Source organism: Scophthalmus maximus, chromosome 22, assembly GCF_022379125.1.
Source record: "Scophthalmus maximus strain ysfricsl-2021 chromosome 22, ASM2237912v1, whole genome shotgun sequence".
Classification (NCBI taxonomy): Eukaryota; Metazoa; Chordata; class Actinopteri; order Pleuronectiformes; family Scophthalmidae; genus Scophthalmus; species Scophthalmus maximus.
In genome coordinates, this window is record NC_061536.1 from 12,133,281 (window position 1) to 12,154,359 (window position 21,079).

The 21,079-nt window shown below is 44.1% G+C and overlaps 2 protein-coding genes across 5 annotated transcripts in view; both read left to right on the top strand.

Moving 5' to 3' along the window:
- The first annotated feature begins 2,449 nt into the window (after positions 1–2,449).
- sall3b (spalt-like transcription factor 3b) lies at positions 2,450–12,031 on the top strand. Of its 2 annotated transcripts, XM_035621300.2 has the most exons (5): positions 3,219–3,485; positions 3,822–3,891; positions 7,582–10,575; positions 10,688–11,034; positions 11,121–12,031. In XM_035621300.2, exons 1-5 carry the CDS (start codon positions 3,483–3,485, stop codon positions 11,499–11,501), a joined length of 3,795 nt encoding a protein of 1,264 aa, XP_035477193.2. In that variant the 5' UTR covers positions 3,219–3,482; the 3' UTR covers positions 11,502–12,031. The 2 variants fall into 2 exon arrangements, with proteins under 2 accessions (XP_035477192.2, XP_035477193.2); XM_035621299.2 differs by lacking the exon at positions 3,822–3,891 and having other exon boundaries at positions 2,450–3,485; positions 11,121–12,029.
- Positions 12,032–13,008: 977 nt separating this feature from the next.
- The window catches only part of atp9b (ATPase phospholipid transporting 9B), a 35,115-nt gene continuing 27,044 nt past the window's right edge, over positions 13,009–21,079 (top strand). The window contains exons 1-7 of one of the 3 annotated variants that reach the window (XM_035621303.2): positions 13,037–13,108; positions 13,528–13,617; positions 15,368–15,541; positions 18,454–18,604; positions 19,548–19,661; positions 20,166–20,274; positions 20,883–20,941. In XM_035621303.2, coding sequence (XP_035477196.2) covers positions 15,405–15,541; positions 18,454–18,604; positions 19,548–19,661; positions 20,166–20,274; positions 20,883–20,941 — 570 coding nt within the window. In that variant the 5' untranslated portion in view covers positions 13,037–13,108; positions 13,528–13,617; positions 15,368–15,404. Of the gene's footprint in view, positions 13,109–13,527; positions 13,618–13,684; positions 13,799–15,367; positions 15,542–18,453; positions 18,605–19,547; positions 19,662–20,165; positions 20,275–20,882; positions 20,942–21,079 lie in introns of those variants that run through there. The other 2 variants (XM_035621302.2, XM_035621301.2) reach the window with 2 other exon arrangements.

Sequence of the window (21,079 nt, forward strand, 5' to 3'; positions counted from 1 at the left end):
AATATTTGCCCTTATGTTTTTTTTTTTAACATCTCATATTCCATGACGGTGTCACGTTCTGTATCAGCCAGAGATGTTCACATCTAGCCTGACATACATTCTTTTTTATATCTTTGTAGACTTTATTATCTCCTCTAGAAACCTAAAGTGACTTTCCTCATGTGCCAAGCGGATACCGTCTAAACAGATCTCCGCTGGAATTAACTTTTTCCCTCTCCCTCTTCCTCTATGTACCTTCTTCCCCGGTAGTCTCGTCGCGTCCTCTCGCCTGACGTATCTCCGCGGAGCCTTTTTTGCATTTTCGCTGTCTGTCTGTCAGAGGAGGAGGAGCGGCGGCAGGTTTCGGGCGCCATTAGCTTGTCACGTCTCCGTCTGAGGGGCCTCGTGCGGCCGCACTCACATTCCTCAGCTGGCACCGGCTGCTGGATCTGCGCCTCCACTCAGCTGCTAATAAATCACAGACATGCACTGTAATCTTCATATGGACGGAGGGTGCGTGGCGGCGGCGGCGGGGGGAATCGTCTTAATTCTGCAGACTCAATTTTCTGCTTAGCGTGGACACTACTTCATCCTGGGTGAATGTCAACGTTGGATGACATTGACACTGGTCTATTCATATTTGAATGTTCATATTAATTGCCATTTGTGTGTGGCCCACGCATTTATTTGTGATTTGTGTCACGGCGGCCCAGTGCAGCAGACGAAACGAAAACATGAATATAATCTCATGCAAACAAGCAACAGTCCACTGTAATTTTATGAGGCTTTAAGTTTTCCATTTTTACTGATTGAACTCAATGAAACTGGTTGAAAAAGAAATATTTTGCCCCTTTACAGTCAATCTTACATATACCACAGAGGTCACTGAGGTCACGCCGTCTCCATTCTGGAAGATTTGGCGGATTTAGAATCAATTCTCAAATGTCAACTTTCAATGGAACTCGGTTGTGGAAATAGTTTCGACTTATATTTCAATGAATCATTTGAAATTCAGGCCTCGTATGCACAGAATCCTGCCGATTTCATTAACTTTCAAAGTAAAGTTTCACATTTAAAATCAACATTGTATGAGGTAAGTCAATGTAAATGACGTACTTTCTTCACTTTGGTGTTTACATTTTTAAATTAAAAAATAAGACATTTAAAAAACACTTTTTAAATCAATAAAAGCCACTTTAAGTTTTTGGGATTTCAGCATTTTGAAATTCTGGCAAAAGCTCCATGTGGTATTGCCTCAAAATTAAACGAATAACACATCTGTGGAACTATGAAGATAAAAGTTCAACAGACAAAGATGTATATTTGTAATATTTGTAGCAGACCTGTTATGTTACAGTATATCACGCGTTCTTTATTCTGAAAGTCTTATGTGACTGTCTATATTTGGTGTAAATTTCCATTTATTCATTTACTCTTGACAAACTGAAGAGTTATAGTCAGAATGCCTTGTTGGACATGATTTATTACAGTTAAATTGGCCTTGTTCGGATACATTTCCAATTGCTTATCATACCGAACGTACAGATGGACGAGAATAATCAAAGCCAAGTGGTGCTTAAAGAGCGCGAGTGGAGTCGGTGTCGGTGTGGGCCAAGTCAGAATCTGGAAGAGATCATGGTCAAGTAGTTGCTAGTTTGATTTTGTGCACTAACGCTGGTTACAAAGAATCAATATTGAATCAAGGGGAGGAGAGGTAGGGGAGCGGGGGTTGAGTTTCCAGATAAGCACACTCTGGCTATTCATCATAAGTCTGTAGAAACCTGATAGGTCAGAAGAAATTATATTCCGGCAGCAGTGAGTTCTCCTTATCTCTCCATAGCAGGGGAATAAGAGACATGCGGATCAATAGCAGGCTGTTGTGTAGCACTTGCAATTATCAACAGCTGATTCTGCCCCCCCCCCCCCCCAGCTGCATCTTTTTAATACCACATAATCACAAGTTTTTGGAACAAAGCCTGAAAAGGGGGATTACAGCTCCGGACGAAGTGCACTTCACTCGTTCCCCTCGGCTTTGAAATAGTAAAGTCGGGAGAATGGAGCAACACGGTGATTAAAATAGGTCTTTGCCTCATATTGATTTATCATTTTGACTGTTTGTGGTGGAGCCCTTGTGGCAAATGAAAGATTGAAGTAAAAAAAAAAAAAAAAAGGATATGCCAAACCTCAAAACTTGCAAACGACTAAAAAAATGGACGTCTAGTGTTAAAAATTCAAGATCTCTGCACTGTCGTCTTCCAGGTGGGTTGGTTGTCCACACACCCCTGACCATCACTCAGAGGACTCTTCTTCTGCTTCTTCTTCTTCTTCTTCTTCTTCTTCTTCTTCTTCTTCTTCTTCTCCAATATTGAGACATTTTTCGCTTCTACTCTGGCGCCAAATTTGTGGGAGGTCGTTAGCCAATGGAGCACGGGCTCCAACACCTCCTGCGGTCTCCTGGCAGTAGCCTATCGCAGCCGGGCTGAAGGGGGTCATCTAGTGATGCACCGGAGGCGGAGGCAACGAGGAGAGAGTGCCGGTGCCTTCCAGACAAACCGAGGAGTCGCACTTCCCGAGATCGGACCTATATATTACCGCGACCGTGCGTGAGCGAGTTTTTCACGCGCAAACTTTGACTTTACGCACGTTTTTAATCCTCCGAAATCCTAATCTGTGAGGTTGTTTCACGTCGTCTCCGTTTACGCAAGCATCTGTCGATTCTGGACTTTGCGCAGTTTTCATTGCACATGCATCAGCTCCTCCGCGGGATAAGAGAATGGCAGGGTGACTGAGCCGGGACATGCGTCCATCTGTCTGTGCGCAGCCTGAGTGAGACGTCAGGTGGAACTGTCCTGGGAGCGTCTCTTTTGGCACCGAATCCTCCAAGAGCTCCGGGCAGGGGGGGAAACAAGTCCAGGTTAAGTCCAACGGGACCACACGGAGATGCGCCATCTGGCCACGAAGTTGAACCAAAGACGGCTCCAAAACGCGTAAAACACTCAACTCAGCGGAGTAGGTCGGACTGAACCATGTGGGAACTGCCGCGGAGTCGTGCGTAAAAAGACGCCTGGCACCTCAACCGGACAGGAAGTGAACTCATTATTATCAAAAACCCACCGTCCCTCATTTCCATATCCGAGTGTGAGTTGTGCTGGACGGCAGCCAATCGCCCGGCGGAGGGTTAGCGAGGGGGTCGTAAAACAGCATTATCCTCCTTCTTCCCTCCGTCATAATTACACTGACATGCGCAATCTGCGCACGGGCACCAGCGCCAGCCGCCGCTCGCCCATTTCCCCGACCCCGCGCGCGCGCAACGGTGCCAGTCGCTGCGCGTAGATGCTTCGGCGAAAAGGGCGAAGGCAGCGAGTCGCCGAGAGACAGAGAGAGAAGCAGCAGCAGCAGCAGCAGCAGCAGCAGCGACGACGACATGTCCCGCCGCAAGCAAGCCCGACCGCAGCACCTCAGGTCGGACGAGGAGGCGACACGGACCGGACTCATCCGCACTGATGGTGGGTGGCTCTCGGCGACTTTTACTGGGCTTTTTATCTTTTATTTTTTTTATTCTTACTTCTATTGTTAGGATCACTGGTAAAAAAACAAAAAAACAAGAATGGATTTATCATTTTTTCAACAGCTTTTTTTTATTACAAAGAATTGACGATGATGATGATGGTGATGGAGGCTTCAGGGGTGAAAATGCCCCAAAAATAGTGAACAAACTTTTGTGTTTTTGCTAATTAAAAAGATGATGAACGGATTTTTATTATAGATTCCGAATCCTCCTATACGTTTATTTATTTTATTAGACATTCATTTTAATATTTTCATCATCGTTTGGTTTTCAGAAACCTTCACACGTCTGGAGTTTGCCAAATGAAAGTTTTCAGCCCCTGAAAAAGTTTATGACACAAAAAGGTATTTTGAACAAGTTATCACTTTATCAAACACATTCTGATTTGAACAACTTTAATATGCTGTGGAATACAAACAGCAAACTGATTTGTCAATACTGACAAATTAAATGAATTTAACCAAATCAACAACGATTATTATATTTCATTTTCTACATGTGTCACAGCTTTGGGGGCGAGGAGGAGAACCGGGGCCCTTGTTGTGAACTTTTGTGTTTCGAAAAAAAAAGTACAGTCAATTAAAATACAGTATAAACTCATGCAAATGGGCCCTTGGTGTAATATTTTATGTTAAGGATTAATTTCGTCAAATTATGTTTGAGGTTATTCAGTGTTTTGGGGTTAGAGGCCTGCAGAATGAAAATGTGGCCTCAAAGAAAATAGGGGGCTTGTAATTATTTGTGTATTGACACATGTATGGACTTTTGTATTTCAGGGTATTGCCTCATTGACCCGTCCTATATATCCAGTACAAATTATTTCACAAATATATCCAAAAAAGAGATTGATTAACCTCCCAGTGTCCATGTCCAGCATTTTCTAAGCCTATAACATTTGGCCTGGAGTGTGTATGATATTAATATTAATTTTAAGCATTGTCCATATTATTTGTAACAAGATCTCTTTTATTCAATCATATTGCCAGGCTGTGTTATGATATGACCAAGAAGCCTCACACACTTTCCAATATTTTGATATTAAATGAAAGTGCTTCATTTTTCTCCACGTGTAGCCATTAAATCCACTTCTCACAGCTGATCACTAACTCATATCAATTAGACGTGAATTAACCTTTGATCATCAGATTCAAATGTTTTGCCCAGAAATTGACTGAATTTCAAATTGAATTTCGCTCCGCGTTCCCTAAATTTGGCGCAAAATCATTAGAAATCCTGCCAGATGCCACTCGATGGTCAATATATTTCAATTTAATCTAAATTATTGTAATTCATTTAACGTCTTTTTTGGGGGTTTATCTACATTATTGTTCTTTATTAATCCTCTATTGTTAGTTAGTTGTCGAAGGCTTCTAAAAGCTTTTAAAAGATCGAGCCAGTCGAACTGATTAATTTAGAACTTCCCCATCACAGCGCTCGTGTTTTTAAATACGCGCTCACATATTAGCATTTGTGGCTGTGAAAAGGTGTCGAGTGTGTAGAGGAGGCCCTCGTCACCCAGGCCCTCCCACAGCCCCCGCAGCCCGGGCGGGGGGCTCCGCCACCCCGAGCTGGGCTTTGATTGAGCCTGCTGACTTAACCTTTGTGAGCCTCACCCTGCGAGGGGGCAAGTGCTCCATGTCTGGATCATAATACAATTAGTACATCTGAACCGTTGACCCCCGCAGCCCCCGGAGGTCACGCAGCGAGGACTAACGCCGCGGCTGACAGTCTGTTTGCTTTTCAGCTGCAGCTTCATGATTTCTTTTTTTCTCTTCCTCCTCCTCCTCCTCCTCCTCCTCCTCCTCATCGCCAAACCACACAACAAGAGACGGACATAAATCTGTTCTCGGCTCTTGAACATGACGGATTGAGCGAGGGTGACATTTTTTTAAATAAATTTCTCTCCGTGTTATTGTGTTTGGAAATATATGCAAGGGGTTTTAAATCAACGCTGATCTCTCCTGATCTCTGTTTTCGTTGGAAGTGAATGTTACGAAGCCAAAACATAATCCCGAGCTACAACAGTGAAAGTGTTTTCGCTCCTGTGTTTGCCGAATCGCCTTGGTGATCCTCGGACCACCCACCGTGTGAGCCGAGGACTCTGATTATTTACTTTTGATGAGTTTGACTTTCAGAGAGGTTTGACTCACACAACTCTCGCTGCGCCTTTTCTCTTCTCAGCAGAATCACGTTCAAATAATTATTGAATATGTCAGATGTTAAAAACTAAAGCATGTAATATATATTAATTAACGTATTTCATCAGTAATACGGACACTGTGTTGTGTGTTTGCATGAGGATTTGTCGAGGTTATTAATATAAATGTAAATACAATGGACGTCTTTGTTTTGCTCGAGCAAGGTGGGACTAATTATTTAAGCAGGCGGAACACAGTGAAACGTGTTGACACAAAAACACACACATACGTACAGAAACACTTCAACCACACACACATTCATATTACAGTCAGACACACATACACATACACACACACACACACACACACACACAGGTCGTTGTGAAACAGTGGTCATGTGGCAGAAAGTAATTTTTTTTCTGGATGTTTTCGGGAAAATTAAAAACCAAAAAAGTTCCCGAAACCTTAACCTCATTAAAATGCATCTTTTTAATAATGTTGTTACTTAAAAAGAAAAAATGTTATTCTTAAATTGGTGTAGGGACCCGTGCTCGTGTGCGTGCGTGTGCGTGTGTGTGTGTGTGTGTGTGTGTGTGTGTGTGTGTGTGTGTGTGTGTGTGTGTGTGTGTGTGTGTGTGTGTGTGTGTGTCACACAATCATTTTCTATTGATTTCCCCTGATCTTTCCATCTGGTATTGCTGTCTGTTTCCTAATGGGGCAAAGCCTGAGCAGATGCAACGCTGATTCTAGAAAATCTAAATATCTTGTCACAAACAGCGTCAGAGAGCAGCTTCTAAAAAGGCGGCCGAGGGAAACTGGGCGTCTGAACGCTGAGTTTTTGACACGTGTGAGACATGACAGGATTTGTTTTGCAGAGACACCCAACTGTCATGATTTGATTAAAAAGCTCAGAATCACATCACACCAGGATATTCTGGGCCTGTCATTGGTTTCCTCCACTTTCATTTTCCTGTAAATTTAGCGCTTGCTTACATGTAAAACTGAAAAAAACTTTGCACCTGTCACCAACTGTATTAGAAACTGCACTGTACGGAAGCTGTGATATTAGAGATTGAGGTGATTAATACACTATTGATTGTCTGGTTGTGTTGAAAATGGGCAGTTTGAGCACAATCAGTCATACAGTAATATTATTTATAGCAATTTATAACTTGTTTCATATGACTAAGATTTAGTGCATAAAATAAAATTTAAATCACAGTAAAGTGTTTGAGAATCAAATCAGAGATTTTCCGTTTTTTTTTTTTTAACTGTCCTGATGTTTTAAAAACCTTTATTTCAGATGAAGACAAAATGTCACACTCTTTGACCAACACGTGTTAAACCCCTCAATTGTTTGTTGAAAGATGAGACACATTACTGAAATGTTTGAACGCACAGAAGATCAATATACTGTATGGGATTTCATTATCTGTGTGAGTGCACAATTGAGAGGTCAGATAACTTCACTGAACCGCATTGATTTTTTTTTCTGGAGGATTGTTAATATCCGAACACTGAGGTTGAGAGTGAAAAGACTTTTTATGAGACCTGTTACTCAATGACAGTGTCAGGTTTACTCCAATCGTTTTGGGTGAAATACTTTCTTTCTTTTTACTTAAAATGAAATGTTTCCAGATGTCTTTTGCATAATTTCAACTTGACATGTTTGTTATCTTTGGACACTTGTGCGATCTCTTGTGGAATCTGAAGTTCAGTGGGTTTGAACAAAGCCTGTCCTCACAACATTTGTTGTTTGGAAAGATGGACTCAACAGTGGGCGTGTGGCGATTAATTACAAAGTGATAACGGAATAAAAAGGTCCCACTGGTGAAATATCAGGATGTAATAATTTGTCAATCTTGCATTCTTAATCTTGTTTGATTTCCCCTCCAGGCGTCACGGGAGGCGTGGAGGGAGAGGAGACGGATGGAGGCTGCCACAGCGGTGAGGACACGCACATCTGTGACAAATGCTGTGCGGAGTTCTTCACTTGGACTGAGCTGAGCGAGCATCAGAAAGTCTGCACTGAGGATCCCTTGGTGCTGATAGTGAAGGACAATGAAGGGATGTCTGTTCCTGAGGAATCTCCCGCGGGACCCTCTCCGGTTCCGAGCACTGTGTCCAGTGTCTCGTCCCCAGCGGGATCCACAGACGCCGGCTTTGAGCTGGGAGAGACGCTGGCGAATGGCGACAGTCTGGATCATTTGGAGGATGGCAGGGAGCAGGAGGAAGCCATGGAGCTTGATCATCGCCCACAGGATAAATACGCCCCAACCTCCGGCCCCCAGCCTCCTGGCTCGGCTCAGTCCACTTCTCCCCAGACGTCGGCAGCTGACAGCTACAGCATTCCCAGTACAAATGTGACTCTGGAGATCCTTCACAGCACCAGAGTGGCCGTAGCCCAGTTCTCCCAGGGGATCAACTGCACTGGTACGGGAGGGAAGGCGGCTTCGGCAGCCATCCCGGTGATCCTGGAGCACCTGCTGGCTCTGCAGCAGCAACAGGTCCACCAGCTGCAGCTCATTGAGCAGATCTGCAGCCAGGTAGCCGTCATGAACAGGCAACCGACGCAAGCTGCGTTAAACCCGATCTCCAGATCCCTGTGTCTGGCGCCGAACCCTTTCCCCTCCCAAGGCATCATCCGTCCTCCCGTCCTGCCACTGTCAGGAACGATGCCTTCCAACTGCAATGGACAGGCTGCGGTTTCTTTGCCGTCTGTGCTTGAAAAGTCACAAAACATCCCCTTCCAAACTGTGCGTGGGAAGTCCACCTTTAGAGACGTTACGTGTACCTCAGCTTCCTCAGAAAATTCAACTCCATCTCTCTCCAGCAGCCGCAGCATTTCCACATTTCTGCCTCCTTACACAGGCTCGCACTCTAGCAGCATGGGCTGTACGCAGACACTGAGCTCTTCCAGCCCACTGTCCCTGGGGCGGAGCAGCCTCCTCAGCCCCTCCTCCAGCCTGCCATTTCTACCTCAGAGCCCCCCCAGCAGTGTAATTTTCCCCAATCCGTTGGCTAGCATCGCTGCCACAGCTAATGCACTTGATCCTCTTGCTGCCCTGATGAAGCACAGGAAAGGGAAACTGTCTAGCGTCTCCTTGTTTGAAACGAAGCCCGGCCCAGAGGAACCCTTCTTCAAGCATAAATGCAGGTTCTGTGCCAAAGTATTTGGCAGCGACAGCGCTCTGCAGATCCACCTGCGCTCCCATACAGGAGAGCGGCCCTTCAAATGCAACATCTGCGGCAACCGCTTTTCCACAAAGGGGAACTTAAAGGTGCACTTTCAGAGGCATAAAGAGAAGTATCCCCATGTTCAGATGAACCCCTACCCGGTGCCAGAATATCTAGACAATGTGCCAACAAGTTCAGGAGTTCCCTATGGAATGTCCCTTCCTCCAGAAAAACCCGTCACCTCGTGGCTGGAGAGCAAACCTGTTGTAGCAACTCTGCCAGCCACCATGGGTCTTCCGCTTTCCTCCACTCTGGCAAACATCGGCGGCTCAAATGACCCTGTTAGCGTAACACCATCCGTTAAGTCTCCCTACCAACCAAATCTCCAATCGCCCGGTGAATGTGTATCTTTGTCACCTAGCCACAGAGGCGGTGAGGCTCACTTCTCCCCTGTTTCAGAGTCGCCACAGTCTAGCCTTGAGACAGAAGCATCCAATGTACTGAAAACGGAGGGAGTACACCTGCCCCAGAGCTTCACCCTGAGGCTGAGGGCCACCCCGGTAACAGAAACAAGCAGCACTGCGATCCCACGTTTGGCCACCACACCCGAACCGGTCACCTCGGCGTCCCCTGTCCCCAACTCTCCGCCGTTCTCGCTCAACTCCGATGAAACCAAATCCCCGACGGGTGGCCTCCTGGATTCTATGCAAACGTCTGAAACCTCAAAGCTTCAGCAGCTGGTGGAGAATATCGACAAAAAGATAACGGACCCCAACCAGTGCATGCTCTGTCACCGTGTCCTCAGCTGTCAGAGTGCGCTGAAGATGCACTATCGCATTCACACCGGGGAGAGGCCCTATAAATGCAAAGTGTGCGACCGGGCCTTTACCACCAAAGGCAACCTGAAGACGCACATTGGCGTCCACAGGGAAAACCCTCCGGTTCAGGTGCATCACTCGTGTCCCATTTGCCAGAAGAAGTTCACCAACGCTGTTGTTCTTCAGCAGCATATCCGAATGCACATGGTCGGGCACATTTCAGATTCGGCACTTGTGCACGGGCTTCAGGAGATGGACGGCGACATCTCCATCAACGGGAAGAGCTTTGACAGCCTCAGCAGCAATGGCAATGACTTCATGGATGACATTTCAATGGAGGACGATATTGAGGAAGAGGAGGAGGAGGTAGAACTTATGAAGGAATATGTGAGTCCCTCTAAACCCTTGATCTATGATTGTAACACTCCTCCTAACTCATTCGCCATTGTTTCAAGTATAGCAGCTCTGGAGAACCAAATGAGGATGATTGACTCGACCGTAAGCCTGAACCACTCGTTCGGCATGAAACCCCTGGCCAATGGATTTAACGACAGTAGCCAGCTCCACATTAAATGTGCTCTATCGGAGAAAAGGGCAGAGAACTCCAGCGAGAGCAGCCCAACTGTGTCGGAATCCTCCTGTTCACCTCGTGCATCCGCGTCTCCCGTTCAGAGCAACTCGGAGAGCGTGACGATCAACTCGCCTGCGGTGAAAAACAATAGGCCAGAAGCCCGGGAGCCTTTGGCAGCGTCGGTGAAGAGAGAGCAATCTGAGTCTCCCACCTCTGCGTCGGCAGCTGCAGCGGCCCAGGAGCGGCGAGGAATACAACCCGGCAAACTCTGTGTGAAAGAAGAGGCTCCCTACAGTTTGTCTTTCCAGCTGAGCAGAGACAGGGGTACAGTTAGCACAAGTGTCCCAACGCACAAAAGTGTCACTGCACTCTTCAAATATTCTCCTTGTTCGTCTGCAGAAAATTTGATTTGTCATTTTGTGCATTTTGCTTTCAGCTGCAGGTCACGGCCTCCCCAGCCTGGTTACCAGCACGGCGTCGGCCAACGTAAAAACTGAGGTGAACGGTCACGGTCAGCAACACCACCACGCGCACGAGGGCCAGCACCCGCCGTTTAGTGTCCACATCCCTCCGGCTTATCCGTCAGTCGGCAGCCCGGCGATGACCTCCCTGCTCGGCCCTGCGCCGCCCCGACGCACGCCGAAGCAGCACAACTGCAACGCCTGCGGGAAGAACTTCTCCTCGGCCAGCGCTCTGCAGATTCACGAGCGCACACACACCGGCGAGAAACCGTTCGTCTGCTCCATCTGCGGCAGGGCGTTCACCACTAAAGGCAATCTGAAGGTAAATAATGGATTATTTTCTCCTGTGCTGCCTGCATTCAAGCTGAGACCTTCTATTTCATTTATTTATTTAACTAAACGTTTCAGGTTCACATGGGAACCCACATGTGGAACAACGCGCCGGCCAGGAGAGGCAGGCGGCTGTCGGTGGAGAACCCCATGGCCCTGCTGGGCGGAGAGGCCGCGAAGTTCGGGGAGATGTTTCAGAAGGACCTGGCGGCGCGAGCCATGAATGTAGACCCTGGATTTTGGAACCGCTACGCGACGGCTATCACCAACAGCCTGGCCATGAAGAACAACGAGATCTCCGTGATCCAGAACAGAGGCATCTCTCAGCTTCACCCTCTGACTGCTGGCATGGACAGAGTGAGCAGCGCAGGAAGTCCCATAACCAGTCTCACCAAGACGGGCATGGACAGACATTTCTCCATGCTGATTGATGACAGCAAGGAAATTGGAATCAATTGAATAAAGACAAACGCTTACTGAAATACTTATGCAAACTGTTACGGACGTTAAAAATATTTGTAAGACCCCTTGTTTGTTCTTATGTATTATATATATAGACTTAAAAAAAGAACTTTTTATCAATTGACAGAGAATAGTAGGGTATTCACATTTTTGCTATTTTACTTTGCAGTCATTTGTGAATGTTTTTTCTAAGCTGTTTTAACGTGTGCCCTGAGAATTCCTACGGTGCTTAGATGAATGGCTGCTCTGAAAGAAGGGAACACGTGTTCAAATCAATAATGCAAAGAGTCTGCTATCTCCTCCGGACAGCCGCCCCACGCTGCTAGCTGGTGCAAAGCACAAAGTATGCTCATAGGTACCCACGGTTACAACACTGCAATGGTCTGTTGTCAATGTCATGGTGAGAAATTTTCATTCTTAAACAACAGTTGGACCGAATAAAAAAACAAGAAAGAAATAGAACAAACCTGCCTGTATGTTCACTTTACTTGCTCACTGTTTAAACACTGAAAATACTGATCAATTGTCTTCATGTCATTTCACACGTTACTTTATACTTGTTACAGTCGAGATCAAAATTCCACATGGACAGAACTCTGCCACGTAATTTCGCATAATTTTTCAGAAACACTTTTGCAAACTTGTTTTGTTATTTTGTAGGCCGGGATTTTTTTTCTCTCCCAAAAGAATCAGTCTTATAACATTTTATAAAACAAGTGTCAGCTGCAGTAAACTAAGTCCTACTCAAGCGGCAGCATTTTTGTGCTTTTGTGGAAGTTTAACATTTTTTAAAAATGTATTTATTATTATTATTCAAAAATAATCAAGATTTCATTGAAAATGGCTGTTGCAAATTGTTTTGGGAGACAGTTTACATATCTGGAATATTACCGGCTGGTTGGAAACAAATTAACGACAAAATTATCAGCTTTAGACTTGCCGATAGGAAAATGTGTGGGACGGAGGAAGACAAATGACAGAGGAGACCGTATCGACTCAAAGGTTGCCTTACTTAAAGGCTTTCAAAAGCATCACTTCGTCATCTAAATTCATTTTAAACCAAGCGAGGAACAGTTGTTTGTTTCTAATTTAATTTTTTTATGCTTATACACGTTTCTGGTTCACGCTCCAGACAATGTTTCAGAATCTATACATTTTGTTTTCACTAGGCAGTGACTGACCAATCACGTATGCTGCATTCGACGTCTCCCGGAAAGCATCACATTCAACAATGTTACGTTCATTAAGGCCTACTCTTGGTCAAAGAAACATTTATTTGTAGATTGTTGTTCTTTTAAAAAGGAGCTATGTTGTGACATAATTACTATGGGTGGTAAGAAAATACCATATTTATGTTTTATAAGCCCAAACCACGCATCGTAGTACTGTACCACTGTCCTGTTCGGCGACGAGTTTCACAGTTACGATATGTTTTGCGCAGTACGTGAACGCAACACAGCGCTTGAGCGTCCTCTGTTTTTCTACTTCTCGGTGTGACGTCATGACGCACACTGTCCAGCCAAGATGGCTGACAGCATCCTGCTGAATCCGCTGCGGAAGAACTCGAAGAGAATCACGCATTACAACGCCGCCAGACACTCAAGGTACGGACGGGGCCGGCGGCGGGCTGCTGATGCTGCTCCCGTCTGGTCGAATCACCCGCCCGAGTGAAAATGTTTGCTCCCGGCCGACTCGCGTTGCTCCCGGGGCTCCCGAGTTAGTGATCGTAGCGGTTAGCTTGTGTTGCTAGCTCGGCTAGCTCCCTCGCACTCTCTCTCTCTCTCTCTCTCTCGTTTGACAGCTCCCTCTCCTCCCCTGTGCTCATTCCATCACACATGAGAATTCATAATATTTTAAGTATTTAATGTACCTTTACTGGTCCGCTACAAACGGAGCTACAGGCTCTCAAGTTTGCGCAGGTCGGTGACACATCTCTGTTGACAACAGGCGTCTGATTTGAGATCACATGACATGCTCCCTCTGTGTTGTTGCTCATTGCGCATTTGTCTTTTCTCTCTCCCAGACTGAAACTAGGATGACAACTGTGTTTTCCTGACATCCGGGGAGTCTCAGATTTCCTTCCTACTATCGTTTCTGACGCACGACGCCAAACGTAAACAAACAAGAAAAAACAAACATGGCAGACAGAGACAAACTTCACAGAGGCAACTTCTTGATTCGGTCGGGAAAGGAAGGAAGGAAGGAAGGAAGGAAGAAAGGAAGGAAGGAGGAGGGGCGGCATCATATATTTTGACTCTTGCTCCAGTTCACTCTCACTCCATCTTTTCACTCAGGTCCTCAAATGAAACATAACTGATAGTAAACTGTAGGGCTGGTTTTGTGTTACTTGAATTGGCTCTACCTTTCTCTTTCAACTTCAAAATCCTAAAACAATGGGTGTTGATGTTCACAAATTGAATTGCACCAACGACTACGTACAATGAGTGTGATGCACAGACTTGCATTGCATGACAGTGTTTCCCCTACCATTGAATTGGGAGGGCGCCCCGCCCCCCTAACGGGAGCCCCCGCCCCCCCTGGAATGTCAAATTGATTTTAATTAAAAAATATATATTTATTTTATTTTTAATATTTTAATTATAAAGCAGAAGTTATTTCAGCTCACTTTCCTTATACACCTTATTCCTCAATCCTGTATGAAAGATTGTGGATGAAAATTAACGTGATTTGTGAAACACACCCCCCCCCCAAACCACTAAACCTAGGGGAAACACTGTATGAGATATTGTAATGTGGTATTTGCCTGGCATCTGCGTGTTGCTGTGAATTTGTGTAGAACGGTGACTGATGGAGAAAGGTTGAGATTCAGAGAGAGAGAAACGCGGTGAATTAAATATTTCACTTTAGAGTTAGGGGATTTTATTAAACGCAGGCTGCTATAGTGCAAACTTTAATTTGTAGTGGGAGAAGAAGTATGAAAGTGAAGCGCACGAGGTGGACAGCTGCAGAGACGGATTTCTTTTTTTCTACAGGCAAAATAAATTTTACAAAGATTCAAGAAGTCTTCAGCCCGAATTGGAGCCTAAATGCGAACCGCAGTCGCTCTGTCCTCTCTTTCTTTCTTCCTCTCTTCCTCTTTATTGTACCTTCTCCCTCCCTCCCTCCTCTCGCTCGTCGTCCATCTTTCACACTGTTGTGACGTTAGCACAGTATGTTCATGCAGAACAATATTACATGGGGGGGGGGGACCCTGATACCTATTTTGGATTTGGGTCTAATTTGGAAAAGAGTATGATTGAATTGGTCTTGACTTTTGGAAGTACCGTCTGGCTGAAGAACCAAAGAAAGAAGTGAAAGTGGAGAGCTTCAATGCATTGATGTTAATCACCTCTTGTTCAAAATCACATTTAAAAAAAGACTACAAATGGGAAACACCTCCTCTGCCACTCTCTGTTCCCTTCCCCTGGCTCTCATTAATGGCCTTCACGAGAGTTTGCGGGGCCCTGTGGTGAACTCGTCCGGCCTCATTATGGAGGTCAAACTGCACTTACAGATCAGTGGCTCCGAAGCTGTTAGAGAGTCACACTGATGGAGCTTTTCCATCGACGGCGCTGTGTGTGGACAACTTCTGGCAATTAGGCCTGTGATGTGCGTGGGAGCCAGTAAAACCTTTTTTTTACCAACCAACCCACATTTCCACTGGGTCAAGAGTTCAATTATTATGTACTCAGATCAGGTGGGATTCCCAAAGCAAGAAACTCTGGGGCTAATAATGTACCATGCATGTTGTTAAGTTCCAACTGTGTGTAAACGTAAAAAGCAAAGGTTGGTGACTAATACTTTGTGTCCTAATTCAACTGTTCTAATGTCAGGTGGTTGTTTGTGTTTGACTGTCCTCACAGATACTCTCTAGAAGATGAACCCTCCAACCTGGATGAGATGCCTCTGATGATGTCGGAGGAAGGCTTTGAGAACGATGAGAGCGACTACCAGACGCTGCCCCGGGCCAGAGTCAACCAGAGACAGAGAGGCCTCGGCTGGTTTCTCCTCGGGGGGTGGAAGGTCCTCTGTGGCAGGTATATCTGGAGTTCGATGTTTTGTTTTTTTAATAAGTTATTGATAAAACAGTTAGATATGTTCCAATATCATTCTGACAGTAACTGTAAAACAACAATAAAGAACATTTGCAGCGTGAAATATTGCTGACATTTGGCAATGGCACTGGCTAATGCTACACAAAGTGAAATCACTTCTTCTTCCCTGCTCTAAAAAAAGTACTTGCCAGTGTTTGGTACTGCTGTTTTGTAGACGTAATTTCCAGGAAAAGAAAATGGGTGAAACTACTTTAAAGACGTGGTATCGGATCAGTACATATATTTGCGTATTCGCCTATGCCCGATTCTGCATTTTTCAGCAGTATCAGAGGCATTTCTGATTCTGTTGGATCAGAATTGTAACATCTCTAAGTACAGTGTTGGCAAAAAAATCTCTGCATGATGACATAAAGAAATGATGCTCAGACACATTTTGGTCTTGTGTCGCTGAAACCTTTTCATATTAAAAAAACAATTAACAACAAACAAAATAATAGAAATATTTCTTCTCTCTGCCTCTTATACCATCTATTACCGACTGCACTTGAGTGTCCTTGAGTGTTTTTATTGTAAACCTATTACGCTACTTGTATAAGATTCATACATTGCGACCTCTATATCAGATCTCTAAACATAAAGGGTGCCGGTTAACTATAAGATAATAGCCTAAGAATAGTTTAGAGATCAGTTATTTATAGAGATAAAGTACACAGATACAGGTATGTTCTTCTTTTAAGCTTCAAATGAAAGACTCTGCTGCACATTTAATGATTATGAGTCATTGCCCTTTAACCCGCTCTGAAAGTTGTGTTTTGTCTCCGTCAGTAAACGTATGTGTACGTGTATAATGTCGGCGATGATCAGTTTGGATTTCGAACGCACCGGTAGCTGTGCGTGAAGTGACAACAGAGGATAAGGGCATATTTTTGGTCGAGTTCCTTGATGCGCACCATCAGGTCAAACAGGGAGAACGCGGCGCTTTATCCGGCTAATGATTAATTTGACAGGTTTTGTCCTCTAAAGATGCTCAGGTTTTCTGGCTAAGAGAGAGGGGGAGAGAGAGAGTGTGTTTGTTTATGCCAGAACAATAAAGTGTCACATTAATAAACAAATGTTTGCGCAGCACTCCAGTGCCCAGAAAGTCACATTTACCGACGGAGGAATTTCACAGAATATCCTGTGTTTTTTTTTTTTGGTTGATAGTGATGCATCTCCAGCTGAAAAGCCGCATATTGATCCTCCCCCTCCCCCACCCCACCCCCACTAATGAACAAATCGGATTTTTCACAGCTGACCAGTTTGATGCTTTCCAGTAATTTTGTGTGTGCTTAGTGTGGGATTATAAAACGCAAATAATTCACGCTGAATAAGCCCCGACTGTTCAAATGGCATATTATTTGAATAGCATTCATTTGCTCAAATAATCGCTCTTATGAATCTGGACTCGGGAGTGCACAGAGACGGGCGGCGGGCGGAGCGGAGCGGCAGCCGGGGGCCAACGCAAACAAGACCTTTTTAAACCAAAGTTGATTTATTTAGTTTTCATGTTTTGCCAACTTGCTTAAAAAGTGGAAAAGCCAAGTTCTATCGGCGTGACGGTATACACCGACGCACTCTCCCCTCGCTTTTCCCCCAGGTGCCGGTTCAGGTCACGCTCACAATCGAGCCGCTAGCATTTGTAATTTACCCCCACGCTTGCGCGGCTGTTTGCGGTTGATATCAGATATGCTAGATAAGCTCCATTGTAGTCATTAGCAGGTTGATAGAAAGTCAAATACTCTTTGAAAAAGTGAATATCAATGTGTTTCTTCTCTAATCTCTTCTTGGCGTTTCGCTAAATATCGCATGAATGATATTTTATAGGAAAAGGCTCTAGTGAGGTAAAATTTGAAAAAGGAAAACAAAGGCAAATATGTGTCTTCTTATATTTGTCTGCATACACACTCACGCTCTTGAAAGTGTCTGACTCCCGCTGCAGCATCAGCAAGGAAATTCCCTGCTGGAGAGATTACTAAAGTTTCCAGATCATTTCCAAGCAAATGCCTTCTTTCATACAAATTTTGCCAAAAGATGCCTCAAAGATCTAATTAACTCCGACAAGAGCAGGGGTATAAATAACGTTGGAGCTGTGTCGGATGTTAGCAGGGCAACAACAGCTGTGGCAGCTCGGTGGCCACAATTGATTTAACGGCTGAGGAACCGGATTAGGAATGAGGCTGTTGAGCGGTGAAGTCCTGATATTTGTTGAGAGAGCGGCCCGTTGTGTAAAAGGTCGTTATTTACGTATCGGCACAAATGTTACAAATTACGTGAAAACCATCCGGGGATTGGTAAAAACTAATGAAAATGAAAGAAAACAATGTTATGATGAAAATACAATAAGCTGCAAATTCATATTTTTTGAAAACTTCAGTAGACTCAAGTTAGTTTTTGTCATTATTTTCTCATCATCCTAGTTTGAGGACTCGATTTACTGTTAATTATGGTGATTTGTGTTTTTAAAAAAAACGAAGCATAAATATAATGTAAAAACCAGCTTCAAACAAATTGATCCTTCATTAAAAATAATAATAAAAACTGTATTATATAAGGTTTTACTTGTGTCTTCTTAAAAAAAAATCATAATATCAATAAAACATTTCGTTACTTGAAAATCGTTTTGTAATACTTGTATGTAATTCAAAAAGGTACTTGTTGAATCACAACATTTGCATGAATAATCCAGTATCTTTCTTTATTGTACTTGGTTAGCCAGAAGTTTTAGTCCTGAGGTTTCCCAAAACTCCTTAAAACAAGGCAACCTGTTCGACCACAGGGTGATCTTCCATAACTCAATTAATCAATTACGTGTTTTGTTTGTTTTACACAAAATTGACGTCCTCCTTCTCCCTCAGCTGCTGTGACTGCCTGGTCCACGTGTGTCGGAGGCGGAAGGAGCTGAAGGCCCGGACGGTTTGGCTCGGCTGCCCGGAGAAGTGTGAAGAGAAGTATCCCAAGAACGGCATCAAGAACCAGAAGTACAACATCTTCACCTTCGTGCCTGGGGTGAGTTCGGAGTTCAGATAACAACGTAGACACCACTGTAACATCACCCATTGGTTTGTGATTTGCCACTCTTACTAACTTTTACAGTCCGCCCGCAGTGGTTCATCCTTTAAAAAATACGATGATCGTTTCACAGATTCGCAGTTTGTAAAGCGCAGTAGCAGCCACTGCATCTACTTGTTAACTACTCTGTCATTAAGTGAAGGAGGGGACATTAGGGAGCCATCGGTTACTTATTAAAAAGCAAACGGCCCCATGATGGAAGAGGACCACCTTTGGCCCAGGCCGTAAAATGTCAACTGTCTATTAGAGACGTAGATATTCTGGTTTTTTTCATCTTCTCCTCGCCTTCCACTTTGAATTATTAAATACTCACAAATTGAGTTTAGCAGTGAGCATTCCCCCCCCTAAAGGTCAGGGAGGGGTGGCTTCATTAACTGCAGTGCGTCATCCATTGATCACATGGTCCCTGATAATCTGTGACCAGACACTAGACTCTAATTATTGCAAACATTATTCAAAATCTGACCTTAGATGAATAGAGTGGTGCGGGGCGCCCCGTGGAAGGACGGCCCATTAGCAAAGAGCCCCTCGGTACGTTACAGGTGGCACTTTGGTGTAAGTGAATCACGAAAGTTATCCTGTTTTTCTTCTTCATCCATTACATTACGCTGGTTTATCAGCACTGTTTGTCTTGTACTTTGTAAAACCTGCAATGTGAAATCCATAACCCTGAACACCATTTGAAAGAAGAGTTTGTTAAACTGTCAGAGTTTCCATTAGCTTAATGTAAAGTTAACAGCATCAGCGTGTATCTTATTCCACAGTAACCCATCCTGCCGCCGCATCCTCTTTGTCTTTTTTTTTTGGGCGGCTCCGTCGTCGTCTCTGACTCACCTTCGCTGAATCCTCGTCTCCTTCCTCCCTCTCGCTCTCCTCTCAGGTTCTCTACCAGCAGTTCAAGTTCTTCCTCAACCTCTACTTCCTGGTGGTGGCCTGTTCCCAGTTTGTGCCGTCGCTGAAGATCGGATATCTGTACACGTACTGGGCTCCTCTGGTAAATTGCACAAATCATGGCGCTTAATTCCAGTAAATGATTTGTATGTATAAAACCTGGATTTTGCCAAAAATGTTGCTCATGTGTACAGATGTTGTTCATGGTGGTTTAAAACTGTAATGTTTTACATTCTTCTAATATGATTCATGAATATTGACATGCAAAAAAAAGCCAGTTAGAGCTGAAGCGATTAGTAGATTAATCGATTTGTTTATTGACAAATATTTTCAGGTTGAAGTTTCCTAATGTTTTTTAGACACAAACTCTTATTTGTCTATTTTCTGTCAGCCATTTAGTGTTTTTATTCTCTTTTTATTCTTTTTTTATTTGTTTTTATGATATTTTTTTGAAGCACTTTGTAAGTGTGATACAGTACAAATACAGATATTATTATCACTATTATTATTAAAAAGTGTAAAAAAAAATCAGAATCTGGTATAAATTTATCTTTCTAAATGTTTATGGTGAGATTTGTGTTTTTAAAAGTGCTCTTCTGTCACTCAGGGTTTCGTGTTAGCCGTCACGATGGCGCGAGAGGCCGTGGATGAGGTGCGACGCTACCAGCGCGACAAAGAGATGAACTCCCAACTCTACAGCAAGCTCACAGTGAGAGGTGAGTGAGGGGTACTGATGGATATCTATCCATCCATCCACACTCCTCCTCGTGCCAGTAACTGTTTGCTGACATTATGATAGCGGATATTCCAGCGCACGGTCGAGCTGCTCCCCCTGCGATTTAGAGACACAGCGCCACGCTGGATCTACACTTGTAACTGAAGTCATCTGTCTCGCTGTAATTGCATTGATTTTTTTCTTTTTCTTTTCACAAGACCGTATGATCTAAGATCTGTCCCTTTTGTTGAGTGTGTGGTAAAATCCCCATGTGTGATACGTGTGGCCGTGTGTGTTCATCACGTGCATGAACAGTAAAAGAAGAAGAAGAAGAAAGAAGGAGGTTTGCAATATAATTGAGTGACCCTCTGCGCCATTGTTTTTGTCTCTGCATCAAACCAGAGGTGGAAACACAAGGGTATTACATTATCACGCTGAAGGTAATCAATCCGTTAGAAGGTGAGAGAAAACCAAGAGCCGTGGGTTGCGGTTTTAAGAGTCGGCCAGAAATCAATACTTTTTATTTTAACAATTCACAGCATATCTTTAAAGAGGTAGAGTCTGATTTAATGGTGGAGTTTCCTTAATGCAACCTGTCTTTTCCCTCAGGTAAAATTCAAGTGAAGAGTTCAGACATACAAGTTGGAGACCTGATCATCGTCGAAAAGGTAAAAAAAACCCGTTCTTCTCTCGTCCTGTAGATTTTTGTCAGCATTTTAAAAGCGATTTGTTTTAATTTGTATTTGTTTTGTGGGTAGCTGCTTATTGTGTTGACAGACATGACATAACTGTGTTTAAAACGACGG